Source organism: Hyalella azteca, unplaced genomic scaffold (genome assembly GCF_000764305.2).
Source record: "Hyalella azteca isolate HAZT.00-mixed unplaced genomic scaffold, Hazt_2.0.2 contig6661, whole genome shotgun sequence".
NCBI classification, from domain to species: Eukaryota; Metazoa; Arthropoda; class Malacostraca; order Amphipoda; family Hyalellidae; genus Hyalella; species Hyalella azteca.
Genome location: NW_025936815.1, coordinates 325365 through 344408, shown reverse-complemented (window position 1 = coordinate 344408; position 19044 = coordinate 325365). Strand labels below are relative to the sequence as shown.

At 37.4% G+C, this 19044-nt stretch overlaps 1 protein-coding gene across 1 annotated transcript in view; it reads right to left on the bottom strand.

Moving 5' to 3' along the window:
• Positions 1-19044, bottom strand: part of LOC108679306 — an 82440-nt gene that overhangs the window by 45994 nt on the left and 17402 nt on the right. Inside the window, exons 2-7 of the mRNA XM_047880946.1 lie at positions 16545-16751; positions 15240-15322; positions 12757-12959; positions 11861-11986; positions 5056-5166; positions 5-189 (exon numbers count right to left, since the gene is read on the bottom strand). Coding sequence (XP_047736902.1) covers positions 5-189; positions 5056-5166; positions 11861-11986; positions 12757-12959; positions 15240-15322; positions 16545-16751 — 915 coding nt within the window. The remainder of the gene's footprint in view (positions 1-4; positions 190-5055; positions 5167-11860; positions 11987-12756; positions 12960-15239; positions 15323-16544; positions 16752-19044) is intronic.

Genomic DNA, 19044 nt, shown 5'->3' with positions numbered 1-19044 from the left:
TCACGAAGGAGGAGAAGGTAAAGGCACTTGGTGAATTTTCCAGGTGGCGACGGACATTGAGTTCTCGTCGGCCGCGTAGCACCGCCACAAGCACTGGATGAGCGCCGCCGCGGGCTGGCGACGCCTGATCATGTGCTTCTGACGCTGCTGCTGCTGCACTTTCAGGGCGAACCCGGACCCAAGGATACCCTGGCGGCGGAAAACTGAAATTATTAATTGCGAAAAAATAAATCATTAATTACGATCCAGAAACGTGAGTAGGATTAAACTGAAAATTAATTATATACCCTGGCGGCAGGGAGGCAGCTTATCAATTACGATCCAGAAATGTGAGTAGGCTTGAACTGAGAATTAATGATATATCCTGGCGGTGGAGAGACAGCTTATTAATTACGATCCAGAAATGTTAGTAGGATTAAACTGAAAATTAATTATATACCCTGGCGGCAGGCTGGCAGCTTATCAATTACGATCCAGAAATGTGGGTAGGCTTGAACTGAGAATTAATGATATACCCTGGCGGCAGGGAGTAAGCTTATTAATTAAGATCCAGAAATGTGGGTAGGCTTGAACTGAGAATTAATGATATACCCTGGCGGCAGGGAGACAGCATTTTAATTACGATCCTGAAATGTGGGTAGGTATGAACTGAGAATTAATGATAACATACTAATAAGGAAATAACAAGGTGACATTTGTTAATCGAAAAGACGTTCTTGTTGGGAACAAAATTTTACAGATGTCGACCGGACAGCCCATGATCTAACAGTGGCCAAATGATTCTAGTGGGCACCGGCGTATTTCGCAGTCTTTTTTAGCTTACCTGAACCTTTTGAACTGTCGAGAGCAACGTGAACTTTTAATTTTTGCAAACTAGTAAGAGATTTTTATGCAGCGTGAATGACCGATCTAAAGGTCCTGACCGCAGGTCAGCCCGCACCCCAATTCCAATTCCAAGTAATCCACACCATGAAGTCTCTACCGCATATCAGTTGAAAACAAGGAAATTACACGTACATAATATCAATGCCTACACACATAATATCACTAGCTAACTCGATGCCCCGGAGTTTCCCCACATTAGCATAAGGAGGCAACATTTGGGAAGATGGCTACCAGTGGCCAGAAGTTAGCCACATTCGCAGCCTAACGCGACGGTCTGTGGCTTCATGCGCCCTGCAGCCTTCCCTCCAGAACGGCCAATAATGCTGAATTATTTCATGGCAATGGCAACGGTTTTGGGTGCTAAAAATATCTGTTACAAGTTTTTATTTAGCATTATTAGCTTAAAAATGGTGATTTTTGGTATCAAATAATGTGTTTCTGATTGATAATAAATTGTATGTAGTGCAGTGATGTTGAAATTACATCCAAACTAGGTTGCGGAGTATATGTTTGTTTTAAACATTACAATCTCCATTATTGGACTTCATTGCGGTGTCAGCTTTGATAAAGCAAATAGACAAGTTGTGGAAACTAGTCATAGTTGAATTTTTATAGTTTTGTGCGGGTCTCGAACACTCAACTCAGTACTCCAATATTTGCTGTGCACAACCGGTTGGACACCTGGCCGATTTCGAAAAGAAGTGTCGCAGGTACCTGGATCGAACCCACAACTCACTCGTCCTATCTTGATACTAAGAACTGTAACCATTGGGCCATCCTGCCTTAATCAGATTTTCTTCGGCAACTTGTTACCCATTATGTGCTTTGGACTCAGGAACCCAAACATAATAGACTTCAAGTCTCACACGCACTTGCATGGGACTTCGAGTTCACATGTACATTAAAAGTCAAGAAATACAACTCCGAAAGACTGCAAGGCCCTCATGGCCTTTCTGAGTTGCCATAAGGAGACTTAATCACTGTGTTTTAAGGACTGTAATTCAAGGATGGTTTTATTGCTGCATTTTGTGAAAGATTCCAGACCCCGACTTCTGTAATTAGAGATGCAAGCCGCCATTATGCGGCTCGCTGCCCGGTCCCCTCCCCCGGCTCCGTCGTGACCCTCTTCTTCGTTCCATTTATCCTATATTTTAAGTACTCCTTTCATTCCGTTTCATTCTGCAACTAATTCCTCTGTTCATTCCTTCGGTAATTCCTCCATTCATTCCTCCGCTCATTCCTCTGTTCATTCCTTCGGTAATTCCTCCGTTCATTCCTCCGCTCATTACTCCGTTCATTCCTCTGTTCATTTATCCGTTCATTCCTTCGTTCATTTCTCCGTTCATTTTCCAGTTCATTCCTCCGTTCTTTCCTCCGTTCATTCCTCCGTTCTCTCCTCCGTTCATTCTTCCGTTAATTCCTCCGCTCATTCCTCCGTTCATTTCACCCCCACAGTGGGAAGGATATAAGCGCCATGCGCTGGTTATGGGGAACGGACAAAGTTAGGGGATTGACTTATTCGGCCGAGGTGCGACGGATAAGCAACTGTCCAGGTGAGGGAAAGAGCAACGCATTTTGGCAGAATAATTAAACTAGCTTTAACCAATTTTAATAGGAGGCATGAATCATTTCAAATTTAAAGAATTTCTAGAAAAAATGTATTAATTTTTGACGTGAGAATATTTGGTGTTAGGCTGTGTGGTTATTGTGATAGGTCGTGGAGTTTAACGAGCTGATGTTAAAAATGTTCGTTAAATTCATCAGCTCGGTAAACCCTGAATATTCATTTGCAAAGTTGCTCCACGGGCGTCAAAGACAGATCAATGGCCACAGAAATGAAGCGTTTGGCCACCGGTGCCCAGGGGGTACAAAGTCGATAAAGAAATATATTGCCCTTTGCTAACCTTCTGCTTCGATTTCATTAGCCTATATTTTCTGTTCTCTTTTCATCCCGTTTCATTCTGTAACTCAATCCTCCGTTCATATCATTTACGCCACAGACCATAATACATCTACCCTTCCTTCATTCGATGATAACAAATCCACGAGGCAGGAGCAATGTTTCAGCTTCCATTCACTCGCCTTTGCACGGCCCTTTAAGGCTCTTACGGAAGAGCTTAAAACAGAGACCTGAGTCAACGGACTTTGATTAATCGGGTTAAATTTTTCCAATGCCACACGTGGCACCTGTTTGCGTCATATCAACTCTCAATTGTATCTTCAAGGTTGTTTGCAATGATAGGGTAGCAAAAATAATACCACTTGGAAATGACATGTGAGATGTTGTGTTAAAGCATAGTCGTCAAGTTCCAAGTGATTAATGCAGACAAGATGTTGATTTGAGAGTCTTGAGAGTACTCTGGCGCCGAGGTCTGTAATTGCTGGATTTCGACCTCGAATATTGGACTGAATATTTCATTTTAATTTAACGTGGGACTCAATACCAACGATGATGTTGATCTTTGATATTGAAGAGAGTACTTTCCTCCTCCGATCCTCGTCTTACGTATAGATAACTTTATGACCCATTGTATGTACAGAGGAAAGGATAAATGAAGCACTTCTTTCAATGTTCGAGCTCAAACATTCCACTAACCATTTACGCGAAATTTGTGAACATCTCATCTTCAAATAATAAGTGATTTCAATTGTGCTAAATTGATCTCATAAATTTATTATTTGAGACAACAATGAAAAGGTTCTGATTCTTTGACTTTTTTGTGACTAATGAAGTCATTGCCTTTCTATTCTCGGCACCGCGCAAGCAGTCACACCAGAGAAATTGTGATGTACAACACGTGGATATGTGGTCGTAAGTGCAGGCAAGATCCTGGGCAGAAATTTCACTGGCGGAGAAGAGTGAATCGTAGCCCCAAGGGATCATTTCTTCGGGACATAGCCGTGAAATTGTGGCAATTAGCGACCGCCTGGCAATTAGATCAGCTGGCTGCCGCAAGAGTTGGGCTGAAATTACTCCTTGAAGTTATTGACCATCGCCCCCCTCGAGGGAATGGCCACAATTAAAAGTGTCATTAGCACACAAAACGATGTCGGGCTCGAGGAGGGACTCTGGTTAAACATCAGGCAAATTGTACTTCAGCCTGAGGCAAAGATATGGAGAGAACTTTTTTTTCAAGAACCGTTTTGTTTCTTTTTCACAAGACAAGATGAAGAGAAGCACGATAGAAAATCTTTTTTAATCAGTCTCTACGATCGTAATCCACCATGAGAAACTTGTTGAATTAATCACTAAATTATCGCTATGAGATTTAGGTGCAGAAATTCGTTTCATGAGAATTAAATTCGTGAATAAGCGTGGATTAGTTAAGATTAGTAAACTGTATTTGTGCCTCTTGATGTGCAATCGCTTGCAGCGAAACTAAAAACAAAAAAGCCTCTTGGAATATTTTAAGAGAATGCGTTGGTGACACGGATGTATTTTGAATAACTAAGCAATTTTCTTTTATTATTGTATCATTATTCTGAGATAGATTATGAATGTAAGATCAGTTCATGGATTTAAAATTCCATGGACAAATTAAATTATTAAAAAATTTGAAATCAATAGGCTTTCAGAAATAGACTCATTTTTGAGAGCTCAAATTGTTATTCTAATAATAAATTATGATTTTAATTCATTTATATTCAAATTTACAACTTAAAAAAGATGGTATTAGGCGGCAATGAAACTTGACGCTGCATCCAAAATGAAAAGTTTGTGATTACTTTGCCGTAGCCACCATTTTTGAAGATAATTGCTGCAAGCGATTTTAATCATGCAAGAGAAGATATGAATATCATCATTACTGATCCCACAGGATAGGTTGGGCAATATACATGTTAGCAGTTTGCACTAAAAATGATACTACATGTAAAAAGTTGAGAGATTTAATGAAGTTAGAATTTCCTCATATCACCCCTTCGATTGAATCATTCTCCACTTCATCTTCTCACTTGTTAACAAAATTTCGGCTGCAAATCAACTCAATTTGTTACATTTTTAATGCATAAATATCCCAGACACTATTATTTAATATCGCATTAATATCCCAGACTCACAACTATACAAAAACTATTTCTAACCGTCACTATCAATGCTGGCGCATGAGCCATAACTACCAATGTGAAGATATTGAAGCAGAAGATTAGTAAGCTGCGACAAATACTTACGGCTGGCAGAGCAAAGAAGGTGATGCCCAAAACAGCGCATCCCGACGCGATGATTTTGCCCTCCCACGACTTGGGCACAGCATCGCCGTAGCCCACCGTGCACAGGGTGATCTGGAACGGGGAGATTAGAACTTGGAAAGGGAAATTAGAAGGTAGGGTTACCACCGTGCACAGGGTGATCTGGAACAGGGAGATTAGAACTTTGAAAGGGCAGGGATAGAAGGCAGGGTTGCCACCGTGCACAGGGTGCTCTGGAACGGGGAGATTAGAAATTGGAAAGGAAATTATAAGGCAGGGTTACCACTGTGCACAGGGGGATATGGAATGGGGAGAATAGAACTTTGAAAGGGAAATTAGAAAGTAGGGTTACCATCGAGCACAGGGTGATCTGGAACGGGAAGATTAAAACTTGGAAAAATTAGAACTTGGAAAGGAAAATTAGAAGGCAGGGTTACCACCGAGCACAGGGTGATCTGGAATGGGGAAATTAGAACTTGGAAAGGAAAATTAGAAGGCAGGGTTACCACCGTGTACAGGGTGATCTGGAACGGGGAGATTAGAATTTGGAAAAGAAAATTAGAAGGCAGAGTTACAAAGTTATTGGAAGTGAAATTATAGAAATTTAGTAGAATAAATTTTGAGTGGAGTTACGAAGTAAGAGATAGGAAGGAAATTCGTTGGGAAGCGTTTAGGAGAATATTACTGAGTTTGGGATAAAGATTTTTTGGGAAGCGTTTGGGAGAATTGAGAGTTTGTGATGTTTGAAGAAAGTTTATAATAGTTATGAAGTGTTGTATGCAGAGTTGGAAGTGCTTATGAAAGCTTGGTAGAGCTTAGGAGCTTTGGAGCGAACTGGTGTGTGAGTTGACAAAATCTAGGAAGATATCTTTTGGAGATGCAGGATAAAAATAACGTTCGAGACCTCCGGTGAGGATAGAGAACCAATGAGATCAACAGTGACCTACGGATCTATGAGGCTCGGGAGATTTGAAATTTTTAGGTTCTAATTTGCTCTGATTAATTAAAAATTAACTAAGATTTTGCGTAACTTTTACCTTCATGATATCGGTAGTCAAAATTTCATGATCACACTTTACAGTTACAACTGATAATGGAAGTAAATTTAGTTCATGCAATTTTTATGACGCAAGTATTTTAGAACATTTCTTCGGGTAATTTTTTTCTTTAATATTATAAATAGTTAATACCAGAGATATTGAAGAGAAAATTATTAAAGACTCAGGAAAAGCCGTTACTCGGCTGATATGAGTACCTCCATAAGCCTATTTTGATTTTAATTAAATCTTGAAGCGACATACAAGAATACAGTGATGTGCAAAGAATACAGTGCAAGTTCAGAAAATGTGTTTTATTAAAGCAATATTTCGAGCCTAATACTGCAGGCCTTATTAACGGAAAAACCTCATATGTAACGGGAAAGAAGAAAGGTGGATGTTTGTTGGCCGACCATTGTCGTTATTTGGTCACCGTTAATAGTCTATGATTTGTAATAGGGGTCGTCTGCACTCTCAGGGATTACAGTTTCGGCAACGAGGCGAAATTCCTTCATGAAAGGAGACAGGAAGAAAATTTCTTGTGATAAGCAAGTGTAAGAGGGAATCTTGAATGGATAACAAACGAACAGAAGGACACATTCTTGATTTTTTAATTAAGACGATCATCGGAAATCTTGACAGTAAGGCAGTGAAAATGAAGTAAAGCAGTGATTTTTTTTCTTAAATTAGATTGGAGTAAAAAAGTTGTACAGAGTCACTGGGTAATTTAGAAACTTATAAAAAATTAGACCAAAATGTGAAAATTAGACTTCAAAAATCAATGCACTCCAGTACCGTGACAACATCATGTTCCAGAATGTTGTAGTCATTCTCTGTATTAGTCAAGGCCGAACTGCTGGCCATTAGATCTTTAGACGCCGCGCTATGTAAACAAGACCACTCGGTCTGCTCTAGGCTTCAGATCGTAGCACTTCAGAGCACCAGTTTTGACCTGGGCCAACACTCATTTATGCACACGTTAATACTCGCTCTTCGCGCTTTGCTTCATTTCTCCGAGTTATCTGCCCACGTACGGGGAACGGAGACGAGCGGCACTTAGCGAACAGCACGCGGCGTAGGCCAGGGCAGGGATTAACGAAACTTCGCTAAGTATACGTAACTTTTCGTACTTACGTTCAAAAAGTTACGTATTGCCTAAGTCAGTCAAAATTTGGCATTAAAAAAACTGTCTTACGCAAGACTCATCTGAAAAGGTATTATCGAAACCATCCAACTAACTGACCAATCAGAGGCTTCGAATTTGCCATTCCTAGCTCCTGTCGACTCAGTACGTAGTGCGCGTGGATGAAAGGAGGTTGTATTGTGTCAGCGTCATCTGCGTTGACTGACTAGGGAGCATATGGAGAAATGAGTGAGACGTTGTCTAAATAGCAATGACAACGCCTTGATTGTAAATTTTTGCGACCAAGGCAAAAAATTACATTTTTCCCATTCAAAATTAGAGGACTTTTTAGAGAGCTACCTAGAATTTAGAACATTTTGTGAGTTGGAGTTCAACTATCAGCGGAGAAAGAAAGGAATTTGTGTACGTAGCTAGAAAAATGGTCGGCTTGTCAAACTCCACTTAGTTTTGAATCAAAAAGTCATGAAGATATTATTTTAGTGAATGATCATAAAACTCTTAGATACGAATATCAAGATTTGCTTGCAGATTATAGCACAAAAGGAAAAGAAATTAGCTGGCATAACTTAATTGAAATTTTGTTCTCCAAAACACCGTTTAGCACGATCACATATTATGCCTATATGTTGAATTATTGACAAAATTCTATCACAATTCACCGTGTTGCGAGTAAATCAATAGTTTTATATTGTTCGGCACACTCAAAACGTCTACGTAACTCCACTTACGACACCTCCGAGCAGGCGTAGAGCTACGTACGGCTTCTTGGACGTAGCTTCCCGCGCAAATGTTTTGATAATACCACCGCTAGAGTTACTTCTTCATATCGGCACTTACGCCACACGTAAGTCGCTACGTGTACTTAGCGATGTTTTGATAATCCGGCCCCAGGGTCCATACTTTCAAGAAAAGTTATGAGATCGCAAGTTCATCAGCCAAGCATTGACGGCCTTTCAAGCAAAATCCACCAATCATAGCCAAGAAAATAGAGCGTAAGTACTTACGTTCACTTAGCGAGTTTTGAAAGTATAGGCCCAGCTTACTTAGCTTGGCGGTTGATGTTGGGGGATCAGTAGAAAGCAATATTCTTCGCACTGAATGCCTTTGAGGTGAGATCACAGTACCACTCAGGAGTGCACCTCTTCTCATTCAACATGGAACTAGTTTCCAATCATCTGAGCACGTTCCTATTAATAAAATATTTCAATGACTAAAAAATCTATAAATATCGAATTTTGAATTCTAATTTCAATTTGCGTGCAATTTTCATATAGTTCTACAGTCTAAATTCGATTTATATCTTCATCTAAATTCCATATGCGCTTTGTTAACAGACGTATAGTTGCGCTGATGTTGAAGACTCCTGGAACTGTGAGGAGACTGGATCGGAAATACTATTCCGATAAACTTCAGTGGTTGAATAAAATTTTCTGTACCCTAACTCTTGTAAATTTTTCTCAATTTCGATGAAAAAGTAAATGAAATAATTTCATCCTCATACCTCATGAATAAAACTGATTCTAAATGTATATTTACGACTGATACAACGGAGAGTTGAAAACATATGTAATACCGCTGAATGTGATAGTAAAACTGCAACATGGTTGTACACTAAGTTTGCAATAATCGAAAGGAGGAAGTAAAGTTTTCTTAAGTTAAAAGGTGGTTTTTAAAAAATTTCATTGAGTAAGGGCGCTTAAATTGCTAAACAAGCTTCATATTAAAAAGAAATATTCTCTAAACATTAAGCTCGCTACACTTCTGGTAAAAATAAGATATTTTTTCGAACAGAAATAGGGGAACAATTTTCAATAGAAATTAATTAAAAGATGTAAAGGGATTCTGGCTTTCACTAGCAGACAATTCTGAAAAAATAACTTGAAAATGTCAAACTGAGGGAATTTTTCATAGGTGAAATATTAAATTATATTATTGCCGATACGACAACAGGGACATATTACAATTAAGTTATTTGTTCCCTCTGTAACTCTGCTTCTGAGTTAAGAGCAAAATGTTTCAGGAATTTAATTTATTATATTAATTAACGGAGTATTGACGATTGATAAGAATGCGGTTTCAAAATATTACTCGGGCTCAAAATTCTCCAATGTAGTTTCTATAGTAATATTATTAGTATAATAAGCCAACGTAACCAATATTATTATAATATTACCGGATCAATTTTATTACGAGAAATAGAGGGATAAAATGTGAAAAAATATACTAGGATGAACCAAACTCTCTCCCCAGGAGTATCTCTCGGGGCTAATGGTGTGAAAATTGCCCAAGGAGCCTGGACCCTTCATTTCCCTCGCCCGCGATCATAACCTTCATATCGAAGCCAGCAATTTGGTGCCGGCAAGTCGACCAACAAAGTTCCGTCGAATTAATTTAATTTTTCTTCACTAAACCACTGTTTCTTTTTTCCGGTCTTTTCCACGTTCCTAATAATGCGATTCTTATTATTAGATGGAATTTTAAAAGATGCACCCGATATTATTTACAAAATTGTAAAATATTCTGCGGACGGATTTGACCGTCATTTTCCATACCATCATAGCCAGTATCAATATTGCATTTAAATAGGAATTGAGTTAATTTAACTAGTGTTGCTGACACGTACATATCTTTGCTTTGGTCGTCAGACAACTTATATTTAAATGATTTGAATTACCCGACAGAAAATCCGCTGGCTTTACAAGCAAAAAAGAACAATATAGAGTTTATTTTACAATGCCGAGGATCAATTCGGAGGAGTCTTCAGCACTGTAAAACGTTTCAGAAAGAAATTAGCTTAGTTAAAAAAAGAATCACCTTCAGTGGACAGAGCATTTATTGAAGATAAAATTGTTCAAGTGTTTGGAAAGAAATAAATGCAGAAGAAAGAAGTTTGCAGCCACGAGCCAGCTCTCTTTAGAGGCGAGAACATTTTCCGCGCTCAATTGCTTCTTCATGGGAATTCTTTTTATCGACAGCGTGTCTGAAACACTGCCCAGCTCCAGTGAGAAGATGATATATGACTTAAACTTTGAGGGAGTAAAGCTACCGGTCAAGTTAGGGTCCTTTACAAAGTTTAGAATCAGCCTCTTTTCAGGAGCGGTTGGCAAAGTTACGAAAAATCAAAGAAATTTTCTTGAAGGTTGTTTGAAAAAAAGGTTCGGAAATTACCAGGAAGGCAGAAGGGGTCCGACAAAGTTTTAGAAGTTGGAGGTTCTACAACGAAATTCAATAAAATTAGAGCGTAAGTTGGCATAGCGTAATTAAATCGGTTTAAAATTTTCAGTGTATCACACTGTTGAAAGTAAACTTTCTTAACAGATATTCCTAATTGTATCAATATTCTTATGCGTTCTAAATTCACTTTACGACCCTAAGGTAAATTTTAATTGTGGGTAGCAGTTTGTATGACTAAATATTCATATTTATACACGAGTCCTAAGAGGATGAAAGCATTTAACAAACGGTGTTATTTGCAAGAAAAAATTATATAACGTATCGCATTTGTCTAATTTCCTTTAACGTTCCGTCGAAGTAGCATGCAGCAAATGCGTTATCGACAAGATTATGATAATTTTCGACAAAAGAAAACTCAGTTGGCCTGTTGTTCTCGATCCAAAAATATCATTGCGGACAGGTAAAGTATCAGTAGAAGAAAAGGCTTGTAGGTAATGTTAATTTTGATCTGATTCCATATATGTGTCTGTGATTTATAGTTTTTGTGAACCTATAATGTGCAATCAAAGTTTCCATTTAAGGTAATGTAAAATTGTGAACGACTGAAAAAATTTAGTAGCCTAGTGTAAAGTTTTTTGGGATTAATATAACTGTTTAATTATTAGTTATATGGATTGCGCAGAGATAGTGTCTGCTTGACGTTTTTTCATGTGTTGAAAATGTATTTGTCTGTTGCCAGCGGATTAGCCTACAGTTATCGTTGTGGCCTTCATTGTGGAAGATAAGCATTACTGATCTTCGTTCGGTAATTTTCTCGCAGTGTGACGGATTTCCTATTTTGCCATTGACGTTCTTACCGATGCTTGCAGAATACTTTTTCCGTTGCCAAAGTGCATGTAACGTGTTTTTGTTTTAAAGTCCTCATCTTATGAAGTAAAATGAATGGGAAAAGTTTTCATACTCAACCATGATTTTTGTTGCGGTGCCCCTAGGAAAACTCAACCATGTGGACTCAAATGCGTTCAATATAGCGGATAATTTCGAAACCAAAACTAATAACATAGAAGAGACAAATTCAATTTAAAAAGACACTAGAATACAGAATTTTCTTACTCTATTCATATGCAAAATTACAGCAATCGTGTAAAACTGGGGCCATACTTTCAAAATTCGCTAAGTGAACGTAAGTACTTACGCTCAATTTTCTTGTCTAAGATTGGTGGATTTTGCTTGAAAGGCCGTCAATGATTGGCTGATGAACTTACGATCTCTTAACTTTTTTTGAAAGTATAGGCCCTGGATCTTAACGACATATCCATCTGTCTATTCGTGATCGTTCATGAAAAGACACTAGAATACTGAAATTTTCCTTTTAATTATATGCAAAACTACAGCAATCTTGTGAAATTATTCGTGATCGTTCAGCACTCACCACTCCCCACCAGAGAGCGTCCGGGAAGCTCTTGAACTTCTCGTTGCAGCACTTCTCGACCTGATACACTAGGAACGATGAGAAGATCAGGCCAAGGAACCCGATGTACAGGGTTGTGATCAGCTCCTGGGTAGGATATATGTTCATCCGATGAGAAATATTGAGCAAATACTACTATATAGAAATATACTAATATAGTAATATACTAATATATTAATATACTAATAAACTAATATCCTAATCTACTAATATACTAATATAGAAGAAATATAATAATAATAATTCAAGACCTAATCCTTTTATTTATACATTATTTACCTTCAGATTATTATATTAATCAATGTGAGGGTAAATAATGTAAAAATAAAATGATTGAGTTTCGAATTAGTTTGACTTAATAGATGAAGAGTAATCTCGACCCTTTTGTTTTTTCAGTCACTCGGTATAATTAATTTTCCATCATCTTTATTTATACAAAAAATTATTAGGATATTAAATGGGATAGAGTGTGATAGCTCCTACAGCGATATTGCTAATTAACTTTTGCAATCGTTATTTTATGTATTCAAATTTCATAATAACATTTATTATGAGAAAAATATGAACAATGAGCATTATTAGAAAATTGCACGGCTCTCATGTACAAATGTTTGACATGAATTATTTCACGAGTATGATTATGAATACAAACTTCTATTCCTATTTCTGCCTTTGTTATCGATCATCAAATTATAAATAAGTTGAAAAATATTAACAAGCATCATTAATAAAGAGGAATGAACACCCTAATAATTACGAAAAGTTGCATTATTTTAAAATAAATGAATGTCAAATTTATGAACTCGAACATTAAGCCTAGAAAATATACAGAATATATCATAGATCAAACAACATACTTGTCGATGGGCGTAAACCACAGAACCAAGCAGCTTCCAGGTTCCTCCTCTGCGGTCCATGCGAACCATCCGCAGGATTTGCAGGAACCGCAGACTGCGAACCGCCTGAACCATCGATGACTTGCCGCTGTCGTCCGACGAACCATCGTCGTTGCCGAAGGATGTCGTCAGCACTCCGATGGAAGCGAGGTTTGTTACCAGGTCTGTGAAACATGAATTAAGTTTACTGAGGCTAATTAAATTAGAAAAAGATCGTTTTCTGGTTACCAGAGCCCAAATATTAAGATCCAAAATGTATGAGGTAATTATAATTCTAATTTATATCATCACCAGGTGACAGAATGTAGGCTTCAATTACTTGTTAATGATCCATAGATTGGAATCCTGAGCATCCAAGCCATGCCTGAGGACTCCCGTTGAGAAATTTCGAATAAACTTTTTACTTTTAGATTGAATTCGAATTATTCTATCCCAAAAATATATAGATATATTGTTAATCTCACCCATTCCCATAGCCCATTTTCCAGTTAAAAAATTTCTATCCGTGTAATATCGAGTCCCGATAAGTATAGCGAAAACGCAATAAAAATGCTTACGAGGCACCCCACATAGAAAATCGTACAGTTCGAGCTTGAATCAATTTATCCCATAGTTCAGGTTTCCAATTCCTAAACGGCGTGCACTCTTGACTTCCATTTTCCGTGTTGAATGAGTCAATTAACAACACTAGACCATTCAACCGCAAGCGTGTTACTTCAGCTATTGCGGGCACAGTTTGTGCCAATTAGATCCAATTTGTGTCAAGTGTTGGAACATAAAAAAGTGGTCGCACGTCAATACCAAAGGCTATTCGCTGTTGGGGCTCTGAAGTAAATTGGTACGTAAACAAGTTGTCATGATGATCTCAGAGCTGCACTGAACCAATCTTGTAAACAAATTATTTTTGCACGGTAACTTCAAACTTGAAATCAGTGAATTTAATATATGTGTAGCTATCAATCTTAGAAATTGCTCGAGTAACTAGTTTTGGTTTTACGACCTTTACTTGAAAAAAATACCAAGTGAACAATTTTTCATAAATGATAATTTTCTTCTGACTTCAAGAGATGATATAAAAAATGTACTTTGGAATTTTTGACACTTAAAAATGATCGTGCGCATCATATCTAGTACAATGTAATTTTGATCATTTAAACAATATATATGTATCACTTAATATTGCGTAGTAACTTACAAATTAGATAAAGAATTTTTTGATGACATTTCTCACGTGTTAGCATTTTACTTCGAGATACGAAGAGCTTTACTTGACCCAAGCATAGTCAGTCAGGCTTTGTTGGTCATGGATTTTTTTCATTCGGGCTTTTGTCGTCAGACATTGTTTGACTATCAGTCACTAACGAGTCCGTTATGCAGTTAGTAACGCACTCAGTGACGCAGTTATTAAAGCAGTCAGTGACGCAGTTAGTAACACAGTCAGTAACACAGTCAGTAACATATTCAGTAACACAGTCAGTAACATAGTCAGTAACACAGTCAGTAACACAGTCAGTAACACAGTCAGTAACACAGTCAGTAACACAGTCAGTAACACAGTCAGTAACACAGTCAGTAACACAGCGCTATTTCATGCCGCCCTCGGTCGCTCCAACGTGACCTAACAATAAATGCTTTTTGCTGAACTTGCAAGATTTATTTCCTATCGGTGCACATGACACCTGCAACAGATGAAAGCAAAATGCCTGATGGAACATGCCATTGTGTCCGTGTTACGGTGTTCATATACGGAGATAGTTGACATGCCAAGATGCAATTATAAGTGATTATATGTGTATCTTTAAATAATGATCCTTTGATTGAATAATACAAAAAGAGCAAAAGAGAAAACAATTGGAAGAGATATATGAATAGTACATGCATCTTAACAAAATTGCGAAATTTCTAGATTAAAGGAAAACGAATAATGATTTGGGAGAAAAATTGCCCTGTTTTTTGAGACAAAATACAAGTTTGAAGTATTCAATGAAGCAGAATGTATCAAAATATATCGAAATTTAACGACAGCAAAAAGTGCGCATTTTGGATATTGGCATTGATTTGGAGTTTCTCCTGGTCTTGTGATATGGAAATTTGGCAATTGAGTTTTCACTCATTAATGATTTGTGACGCTGAAAATAAAAATGTGACTCTAAAAATATTTGGGGTAAAGTCATAATTTGCGAAAAATATTGCATTAGCCAGAAATTAACCAAGGACAAAAAATAGGGCATAATTTAGAGACTCACCCAAATAATGCATGTCTACATTTTTTGAATCTACCTATTTTTGTTGCAGAATAAAGGCAAATTTAAGAAATAATTCTCAAGCGGCCTTTGCAGCACCAAAGAAATTCAGTAAAGAAAACCTAATTTTTTAATCTACGATACGATTTTAATCTACGATGTGTAATGGAAACTAAAGCGAAAAATCAGCCTACGACTGACCGATGCAACTGAAGGGCCGCTTGACGTACTTCAGCCGTCCACACCAGCCCTGGTACCGTGACCTGCATCCCGACGACCACAGCCTGCACGGTAATTATTAGTGGTTGGTAACGCACGGTAATCTTTTAGTGAATGGTATCGCACGGTACTCCTTTAGTGAATGGTAACACGCGGTACTCTTTTAGTGAATGGTATCGCACGGTACTCCTTTAGTGAATGGTAACACGCGGTACTCTTTTAGTGAATGGTATCGCACGGTACTCTTTTAGTGAATGGTAACACGCGGTACTCCTTTAGTGAATGGTAACACACGGTACTCCTTTAGTGAATGGTAACACACGATACTCCTTTAGTGAATGGTAACACGCGGTACTCCTTTAGTGAATGGTAACACGCGGTACTCCTTTAGTGAATGGTATCGCACGGTACTCCTTTAGTGAATGGTAACACGCGGTACTCTTTTAGTGAATGGTATCGCACAACACGCGGTAATCTTTTAGTGAATGGTAACACGCGGTAATCTTTTAGTGAATGGTAACACGCGGTAATCTTTTAGTGAATGGTAACACGCGGTACTCTTTTAGTGAATGGTAACACGCGGTAATCTTTTAGTGAATGGTAACACGCGGTAATCTTTTAGTGAATGGTAACACGCGGTAATCTTTTAGTGAATGGTAACACGCGGTACACTTTTAGTGAATGGTAATACACGGTTTTCTTTAGTGAATGGTAATACACGGTGCTCTTTTAGTGAATGGCAACACACGGTACTCTTATACATAGTAATAGGTTATTCATTCGAGTATTTATATGTACCTAATGCATGAGCAGCATTCATTCCTACATTCTAAATCACCAGAGAATTTTTTTATGATACTATGATTAATAATTTTTATCAATTTTTTTTCACTTAGATTTAAATTTTGGAATTAGGTTCATGTTTGTGAACATAGAAAATTTATTACCATAAGTCCATGCCGAATATATAATTTTCTTTTACCGCTGAAATTTCATCACAAGATTTACAGACTAAACTAGAACAAAAACATGATTCAGCAGCTGAAACCGTTGATTTCACACCACCATCCGGAATATTACATTTCGTTCGGTTTCGTGCATTCCATGATTTTTCTAATTGAATTAAATCTAATGTAACATGAATACATAATGAAAATTTGAACGCCCCGTCTAGCAAATATTGAGCATCGGTTGGAGACAACTCTTTCAGCAATAAAACCTTACATTTTTATTAACATCCCTTATATTTTTCCACTCAAAGTGGCAATTAAGGCGGATTGTATTCACCTCAAAAGGAATTCAATGGTGAACCAGATGAGTACGACAACTTCGATGTAGAAAAGGATGGTATCGTACGTCTCATCTGACGCTGGCATGTCATCGTCAACGTAGACCCCAGTGGCGTTGTCCAGTGGAAATCTCAGCGCTGACTCATCGGTGTTCTCCAGTGTAGATAGCACGCTCAGCGTCAGGCATGTGAAGATGATTACAAAACTGTAGAGACAATGACAAAACTGTTATTGAGGTATATATTTGCTGTATTTATCTCCGTAAACAAATTTTTAATGAGAAAGTGGTCCAAATTTTTTTGAAATTCGAGTTCGGAGGCTAAGCTCTACTCGATCAAATTTTTTTGTGCCAAAAACATTTGTGTGTGGCAAATTTTACTTTAGCTCTATAGCGGTCAGCTGGACTGCGTACACTGTACATGTAGTACGTACGTATGTAGTCCTTAAAAATGGCGTTTATGTGTGTGGATGAAGTTCATTCGTCGAATTAGACAAATGCGCCGCTTTTAATTTCAACCCTAACAAAATTTAGAGTCGCCCCAGCTTCTGGTACTCCAAATCAGAAGCTGACTCGTCTGTAAATTTTCACAGGGTAACAAAATTTAGAGTCGCCCCAGCTTCTGGTAATCCAAATCAGAAGCTGCCGCGTCTGTAAATTCTCACTGGGAAAATGCGCTTTGACCAGGTTGACTTAAAAAAATCTTCGTTGTTTTTTTTTCAATGCATTAATTTCAGCAATATGGTATTTTGCAATTTTGCACTCACGAGAAATATGGCAGCTGAATGGGCGGTATCTTATTTATCTATAACAGTATTTTTGTAACGACATGTTTTTCAAGTATTACGGATTCCTACGCGAGGTCACGTCAGTGGTGATTAAAAACCTAAACGATAAATACAAATCAAATATTTTCAATTACATGACATGACTTACACTTCTTTACTTAAAAATCCATTCGCAGTTTCAGGACCTTATCCTCGACTCACTTTCCTCATATTTTTAAGTGTACAATTGACTTTTTTATGTCTTGCAGCAATCCAAATAATCATGTCGTAAGCAGGACGTAAGCATGTTGGTCCATGCCGTCAGATATCTGGTACTCGATCTTAGGTCCACATCGTTAGGTCCAGTATCTGGATTTTCTTGCCCTAAATTCTTATATAGGAAGATGAATGGGCTTGCAAGTGAGATGTAACGCAATGATGCTACTGTTCGGTAATGTTAAAACGCGCTACTTATTATTTCGCCTGCTTTGAATGTGCTACCTAAATTTAAAATCGAAATAACGTAACAATTTTATTTCATATCTTTAATAATTTGAATTACAAATTCATGTCAAGTTAAAAGTTGGTTTTGCATATTTGATGATTCAGACTGCAAATTCACATCCCGTTAGAAGTTCATTTGTGGCTTAAATAAGTTAATAAAACATTGATGTTAAAATGTTACACTATTTACCATAATGCAGCCTTTTTAAATTTTGTTATATTTAGACACCATTTAGATGTAACTTCCATTTTGGAGCTGATTGATCAATTATCATTACTAAATTAGCAGAATCTTATATGTAAATAAAAAACGAATCTTTCTATTCTCAGCAGTCATAAGAATGTGATTTATTTTCTTATACACAACATCACGTTATGGTCAAAACACTTCCAATCATCAAGAGAAGTCCTCTGTAAAACTGACTTACTTTTATGCCTTTTTAAAAAGTTTAGGCATATATCCCAGTGATTCAAATAGACTGGCTAATATATAAATTTTCGTTTGTTTTTCGATAATTGGTTAGCTGTAAAAATTTAAATTTTCTAGTAGGTTTCCACTATTTAAATAGGCCATTTTCTATTGAGATACTGTTCACAACTGAATAACTGGATATTTAGCATAATTCTAGAATCTTTAGAGGAGGTCACTGTGAGTTACCTACAGTTCGAGAAATTGTGTGTCATGGCTTTGAGATACAAGGGATTATCTTTCATCAAATTTTTTGTTTTCACAAATTTTAATGCAGGATCATATTTTGCTTGACTTGAGAGATATGACAATTTTTTTCTCTTTTTCTTTAAAAATATATTCTCAGTGGCATTTACCTCTAAAATAATCTATTTTATCTTGGCTCCTGCATGGATGACGCCATTTATACGAGGTACCTATTGTTAGTGTGATAAAAATATGCCTCTTCTGCCGGTAGCAGAGATGCAGTATTTTCAGATGTGCGTCTCTAACTTTTTAACAGGTGGTAAACAGAGAACTTGTTTATCATTGTTTGCTCGCGTACAATAACATCGCTGTTTGATGTGTTAGTGACACAGTAGACTTTGTAGTCCACGCGTCTGGCACCTCGATTTCTGCTTAAAAGATTTTCCTTATTATCTACCATGCCCTTTAATTATTATTATTCAATCCCCGCGTATTCGGTTCAATAATTTATTCCTCTACTCTTAACTAATCTTTATTCAAAATATTATTATCTAGGTATATTAATAAACATTTG